The sequence below is a fragment of the Eurypyga helias genome, unplaced genomic scaffold (assembly GCF_000690775.1).
Source record: "Eurypyga helias isolate BGI_N326 unplaced genomic scaffold, ASM69077v1 scaffold39163, whole genome shotgun sequence".
NCBI lineage: Eukaryota > Metazoa > Chordata > Aves > Eurypygiformes > Eurypygidae > Eurypyga > Eurypyga helias.
Genome location: NW_010242737.1, coordinates 14,492 through 20,946, shown reverse-complemented (window position 1 = coordinate 20,946; position 6,455 = coordinate 14,492). Strand labels below are relative to the sequence as shown.

The window sequence follows — 6,455 nt, the reverse complement described above, 5'->3', positions numbered from 1 at the left end:
ACTCCTGCTTTTGTGGAGGAGACAGAGGGGATGGAGACCGCCTGGCACTCCATGAAGACCACCAGTGCAGGGAGTTTCCTCCTCACTTGCAGTGAACATGGGCTCTGCAAGGACCTGGAGAAAAGGCAGTTTCCAACAGCAGTTTTAGCAACTGAAAAACAATTGCAAAATAATTCCCTATCCGGGTTTTTTTGGTTGGTTGGGTTTTTTTAAGAGTCATTTATTTTAGTGGGGTCCCTTAGCACTCAGTTCTCTGTGGGGCCAATGACACCTTGCAGCCAATTGTTATGGTCAAAGGGACCCCGTTCTAGGGGAGACTGGTGACAGTGTGACCACAGGGAGCAGTGACATACAGCCTGAGAAGGGCTCCTCGGCTGCTTTGTGCTTGTTTTCATTATTTCCAAGTGAAAGCACAGGCTTTATTGACAGTCACTTGTTTTCATTAAAGCTTCCTTTTGGCAGGTGACAGGCAGCACGGCGTGTTGCTCTGGGCCCTTTGCCATACTGAGCTCTTGAGGAAAAGCTGTTTTCTGTAATTCCCTGTGGCCACCTGTGCTCAGGGACCGACATGCATGATGTCAGGGAAGCTCTTTCCACAGAAAGGACTCCCAGCTTCTCCCCCTTGGCGCTGACAGGGAACCACAGCAGCTACTGCTTGCGAAAGCAATGGTGGGGGGACTCCTGCTTCCCAGGTCAAAACCCAGGGAGGCAGTGCAGAAGTTCCCCTGCATTTTCCATCAGGCCTTCAGACTGGGGATGTTGCACAAAGAACATATTGCATTCTAGTCTTTGGATGGCTGTCCTTTACAAACATACAGGGAATAGTTTTTCAGATACCTCTGATGTTTTGTCCCAAGCTAATATTCCCAGCTGCAGGATTTCCAGTAGCACTGTGTGGGAACTCCATCTCTGTCTTGGTAGGTTGCTGTCAGACCAGAGCAGGCTTCAGCCAGATGCTCATCATGGCTTAAATCTAGCCTTTTCAGAGAGGCATTAAATAGGTTAAATCTTCAAATCTTACTGAAATTGCACAAGAATTAGATGCTCAACTCTGTCAGGATTTTTTGAGCAGCTAGAATATATATCTTCAAGCCAATGGAAAGGACATCACACTCCCATCCCCAGCTCTATTTAAGGACTGCTGGTGTGAACAACCTTGGACAAAGTGGAGAACCTGATTAATTCTGCTTGTCAGGCAAGCTTGCACTAAATAAGACACAAAACCCCAGACAGAAAGCCAGCCATTCTTCTGTTCTAACAGTTTGCTGTCAATGCAGGACAATAAAATATGAATATTTTAAATTCATAATGGAGACAAATAGAAAACAGGAGCTGTATTGTGCTTCACATGCATGGCTAGCTCAGTAATGCTAATGTGATTATCTCATTGAACTTTTCTGCCATCACTTCAGGGTAGCTTTGTCTTGCTTAGCTGGGGATATACATATTTGTTTCTTCTACACACACATCTATAGACCTTTTTAAGCTTGTAGAAATAAGGAAGCCTGATTTCCCTCACTTATTACAAGGTAGAATCCTTCCTTGGCATTGCTTGGCAGTAGCATGGTTTGAATGAAATTTCTACAGGTTCCTACCAAAATATTTAAATGTCTTCAGGTTGCTTTCCAGCCAGAAGCATGGGAAAATCACATTTAAAGTATTGTGTCTGGAATGGAGAGTTGATTAGCATAATAAATGCAATAAATGCTCAAATTCATTCCCCTCCTGAAGCAAAAAATACTTTTGATGTTGGTCAGGGCTTAGTTTCAATGGTCAGTTATCTGCCTGTGTGAAACCTGTGCCACCCAGACATGCTGGCCCTTCCAACATGGTGATAGAATCATAGAATGGTTTGGATTGGAAGGGACCTTAAAGATCATCCATTTCCAACTCCCCTGCCATGGGCAGGGACACCTTCCACTAGACCAGGTTGCTCAAAGCCTCATCCAGCCTGGCCTTGAACACTTCCAGGGATGGCCCTCCTCTCCCCCTGTTCCAGTGCCTCCCCACCCTCTCATTGAAGAACTTTTTCCTGATATCCAATCTAAATCTACCCACTTTCAATTAAACACATTACCCCTTGTCCTGTCACTACAGGCCTTTGTAAAAAGTTCCACCCAGCTTTCTTGTGGGTGCCTTCAGGGACTCCCTCAGGTCTTCAGAATCCCCAGAGCCTTCTCTTCTCCAGGCTGAACAAGTCCAATTCTTTCAGCCTTTCGTCACAGGAGAAGTGCTCCAGCCCTCTGAGCATCTTCGTGGCCTCCTCTGGACTTGCTCCGACTGATCGATATCCTTCTTATGTTGAGGGCTCCAAAGCTGGACACAGAACAGCAGGTGGTATCTCAAGAGAGTAGAGCAGAGGGGAAGAATCCCCTCCCTTGACCTGCTGGCCATGCTTTTCCACTTATGGTTAGGGATGCAGTTGGCTTTCTGGGCTGCCAGCGCACACTGCCTGCTCATGTTCAGCTTTTCATCCACCAGTACCCCCAAGTCCTTCTCCTCGGAGATGCCCTCTATCCACTCTCCACCCAGCCTGTACTTGTGCTTGAGATTGCCCCAACCCAGGTACAGGACCTTGCACTTGGCCTTGTTGAACTCCATGAGGTTGGCAGTGGCCCACCTCTCCAGTCTGTCCAGGTCCCTCTGGATGGCATCCCTTCCCTCCAGCATGTCGGCCACACCACACAGCTCGGTGTCGTCAGCAAACTTGCTGAGGGTGCACTCGATGCCACCATCTGTCACTGACGAAGATGTTAAACAGTACCAGTCCCAACACCGACCCCTGACGAACACCACTCGTTATTGGTCTCCACTCAGACATTGAGCCACTGACCACCACTCTCTGAGTGCGACCATCCAGCCAGTTCTTTATCCACCGGGCGGTCCATCCATCAAATCCATGTCTCTCCAGTTTAGAGAGAAGGATATTGTGTGGGATGGTGTTGAATGATTTGCACTAGTCCAGGGGATAACATGTACCTGATAAAGGGTTGCAAAAAGGAAACCTGGGCAGAGACAGACAGCAAGGGGGGCTTTGTGGCCCACAGCAAAGAGATACAGGATGCACCAGGAAGAGCAGCTGAGGAGCAAGAGCAGGCTGGTCTGAAATATCTCCCAGGAGAAACTGAGTTTAACAGTGGCACTGTCTTGCCTGCCATCCCCTCAGGGGGGGCACGATGTGAATTATGCATTTCTACAGCATCTAAGTCTGGAGGCGGTGACCTCTGGCTCACGTTGGGAAATCGTGCAGGGGACCAAACCCTGGCTCGACTCTCCTGGTTTATGGTGTTTGATCTTCTGGAATGTGATCGTGTCATATAATCTGTTTCATTACCCATTTTGTCAAGTTCCCCTAAGCCAGCATTGGGTTCTTACTCCATCGGCCTCTCTTGAGGAACCACACTGCAAAATCTGCTTGGAGGGGAGGGCATGCGGACAAGGTTCCTCCCACCGGAGGCAGTGCCGGCGGGACCCGCGGCAGAGCGGGGGATGGTGGTGTATGGGGGGCTTTCCTGTGCTGGGGAAACCTCAGGGGAGCAGAGGGACTCCCCAGGAGCCACCAGCTTGTGCAACAGTGGCTGACGAGTCCTGGCCGGGGCCAGGAGCAACCGCGACCAAGCCTTTCCCCCCAGAAAACCCTAGGCCCCTCGTACAACAGGGAGATGGTTCATCGTATCCTGGGCTGTGTCAGAAGTGTGGCCAGCAGGTGGAGGGAGGGGATTCTCCCCCTCTGCTCTGCTCTTGTGAGACTCCACCTGGAGTGCTGCGTCCAGCTGTGGAGCTCTCAACATGAGAAGGATATTGACCGGTTGGAGAGAATCCAGAGGGGGCCACGAATATGATCCGAGGGCTGGAGCACCTCTGCTATGGGGACAGGCTGAGAGAGTTGGGCTTGTTCAGCCTGGAGAAGAGAAGGCTCTGGGGAGACCTTATAGCACCTTCCAGTGCCTGAAGGGGCTGACAAGGGATCTGGCAGGTGGTCTTTTTACAAGGGCCTGTAGTGACAGGACAAGGGGAACAGAAGGCCCAACATGCTCCCCAAACCATCTTCCCCCGGGAAGTCTGCTACGTCCCTGGGGAATGGGTAAAGATGTGACGAGAAAACTTTCTGCCCTGGCATGGCCCTCAGATTACTGTCCACCGTTGCTTTTTCATGTAGGCAGTGACAAAGGTGCAAGAAGGAGTCCAAAGGCGATCAAAAGAGACTTCAGGACCTTGGCAAAGTGGGTTAAGGGACCGGGAGTGCAAGTAGCTTTTCCCTCTACCCTTCCAGTTGCAGGGAATAAAGCTGGAAAAACCAGGAAGACCCAGCTGATCAATACCTCCCTCCATGAGGGCGTAACTGGCAGAATTTTGGGGTTTGTGACCCCAGATTAGTCTACATGATGTCAGGCCTGCTGGTGACAGATGGGGTAAACCTTTCTCAAAGAGAGAAAAGGGTCTTTGCTCAGGATTCAGCAGGGCTTATTGAAAGAGCTTTAAACTAGGTTTGAAGGGGGAAAGGGATAAAACCAGGCTTGCATTAGCCGTTCAGTTGGCCAGAGTCAGCGGCGGCAGCGGTGTGCTCGGTGGCTGAGAGCTACAGGGAAGAAAAAGGGGGTTCCCCGGTCAAGGGAAGCCTGAGAAAACCGAGAAAAAGCAGGCCAGGGCGTTCCCAGAGCCAGGGAAACCCGAGAAGGAGCTGCGAGGCCCGCCCGGACCCAGAAGCTCTCGCGAGAGAGGCTGACGTGGCTTGGGCGTTGCCGTCAGCAACCGCGGGAGATTTAAACGCGGAGAAACCGAGCAGTCAGCACTTAAAGCCCACACGCCCCCAAAAAGTGTTGCACAGAAACTCGTTGGTAGAGAAACATTTATTGGTACATCACTACTACTACAGATCCCAGAGGGAATGGAGTCTCATGAAGAGGGTGGGCAGTCACTATCCAGGGGTAACACAGTCTCTTTCACAAGCCTCCTTGGACACCTTATGCTCTCTCTTTGCCTTGCTCTCTCCCCGGCCACCTCGCGCTGCTGGCGACACTGACCTCTGCCTATTCCATGGTCACAAATGTCTCCGAGTTGCCTTCCTCCACCGCCAAGATCAGCTCAATGCGGAGGGATTTCCCCAAGATGTCAGTAAGCTTGAGCTTCCAGAAGCATGGGGAGGGTAGCACCATGAAGTTGTACGTGGCCATCTGAGGCAGAGCAACCGAGGCTATGCTCATCAGCTCCTGGAGCCAGAAGGCGGTCTTCTGCACGTTGAGGTATGAGCCGGTGCAGAAGGTTTGTAGGAGGCTGGCTTCCTGTCTGCTCATCAGCTCGTCCTCAGGGTGGTGGAGGAAGCAGAGCACATCTCCCTGCCACTGCTCCCTTATGCACATGCACTCCAGCTCCACATGCAGATGGCAGTTCCTCAGCAGCGTCTCCCCTTCGGTGCCCAGCTCAGTGTGGAAGATGTGCCCGGCAGGTGGCTTCAGGGGCACAAACAGGCGGTAGACAAGGTCATCGCCACAGTCCCAGCTTTCTATGAAGCCGCCCACCCCAACAGCATTCGGCAGGCACAGAGGAGGTCATTCACCAGCTCTTCCACCATCGCGCATGTTCTTTGGCTGTTTGGCAGCGGCCACATGCACTCATCCAGAAACCTGTCCATATATAATGGGTCTTCTCCCTCTTCCTCCTCCTCAAGGCCTCTCGAGCGGCCATGCTTGCTGCTGCTTCCTGGCTCACAACTCCTTTTCCAGAGCCACCACAATAGCCGCCAGCAGAGCAGCAGCAGGCCTCCAGCACACACCCAGAACTGCCACTCCTGCAAGATCATGAAGTGCAGGGCTCCCCTGTCCAGCCTGCTCGGCTCTTGGGGGTTCTGCTCCATCTCTTCAAACAGCTGAGCAATCTCCTGCCTCAGCCACTCCACACGCTCCTGCATGTGCTGGCATATATCCGCATCCAGCTCTTCTCTGACGTCCCGTAGCACCTGGAAAATACCCAGCGCACTGAAAGCCAACACTAACACCAGAGCCATGTCCTGCAAAAGAGGGAAAAGGGGTTCAGTGGGGCTGGGAGGTCAGAGCAGGTTTTGCGGGGGGGGGAGCCACAGAGAGATGGGGGCAGGTAGGAGAGGGCATGAGGGAGCTGGCAGGCAGCAAGGTCAGTGCCCAGGCCCAGCACAGCTGGCTGCCGTGTGTCCTGCCCACAGCGCTCACCCAAATGCCAGGCCCTCGTTGCAGGGTCAGACCTTCCTCTGTGGGGGCCCGTGTTTCTCACCCAGCCTTCGTCTGGCCCAGTCTCAGCGATGCATGTGCACTCGCTGCTGGCCCAGGCCATACTGGCGCAGCGCTGCCCGCTGACACCTATAGTAATTGCCGAGTTCAGCGTTCAGTCGGCCAGAGTCAGCGGCGGCAGCGGTGTGCTCCGTGGCTGAGAGCTACAGAGAAGCAGAAAAAGGGTTCCCCGGGCGAGGGAAGACTGGGAAA

At 52.5% G+C, this 6,455-nt stretch overlaps 1 protein-coding gene across 1 annotated transcript; it reads right to left on the bottom strand.

Annotated features, from left to right (window-relative positions):
• Positions 1-5,030: 5,030 nt before the first annotated feature.
• LOC104507779 (inositol 1,4,5-trisphosphate receptor-interacting protein-like 1) lies at positions 5,031-6,306 on the bottom strand. The gene is made up of 3 exons (XM_010149166.1): positions 6,247-6,306; positions 5,774-6,007; positions 5,031-5,450 (listed from the first exon to the last, which is right to left on the bottom strand). Exons 1-3 carry the CDS (start codon positions 6,304-6,306, stop codon positions 5,031-5,033), a joined length of 714 nt encoding a protein of 237 aa, XP_010147468.1.
• Positions 6,307-6,455: the final 149 nt, after the last annotated feature.

Excerpts from the sequence above, each read along its gene's own strand:
- LOC104507779 (XM_010149166.1), bottom strand. The coding sequence starts at position 6,306 with ATGGCCTGGGCCAGCAGCGAGTGCACATGCATCGCTGAGACTGGGCCA. Across the intron at positions 6,008-6,246 it reads CTGGGCCAGACGAAGGCTGG|GACATGGCTCTGGTGTTAGT; the intron begins GTGAGAAACACG and ends CCTCTTTTGCAG. Across the intron at positions 5,451-5,773 it reads TGCAGGAGTGGCAGTTCTGG|CCACCTGCCGGGCACATCTT; the intron begins GTGTGTGCTGGA and ends GTGCCCCTGAAG.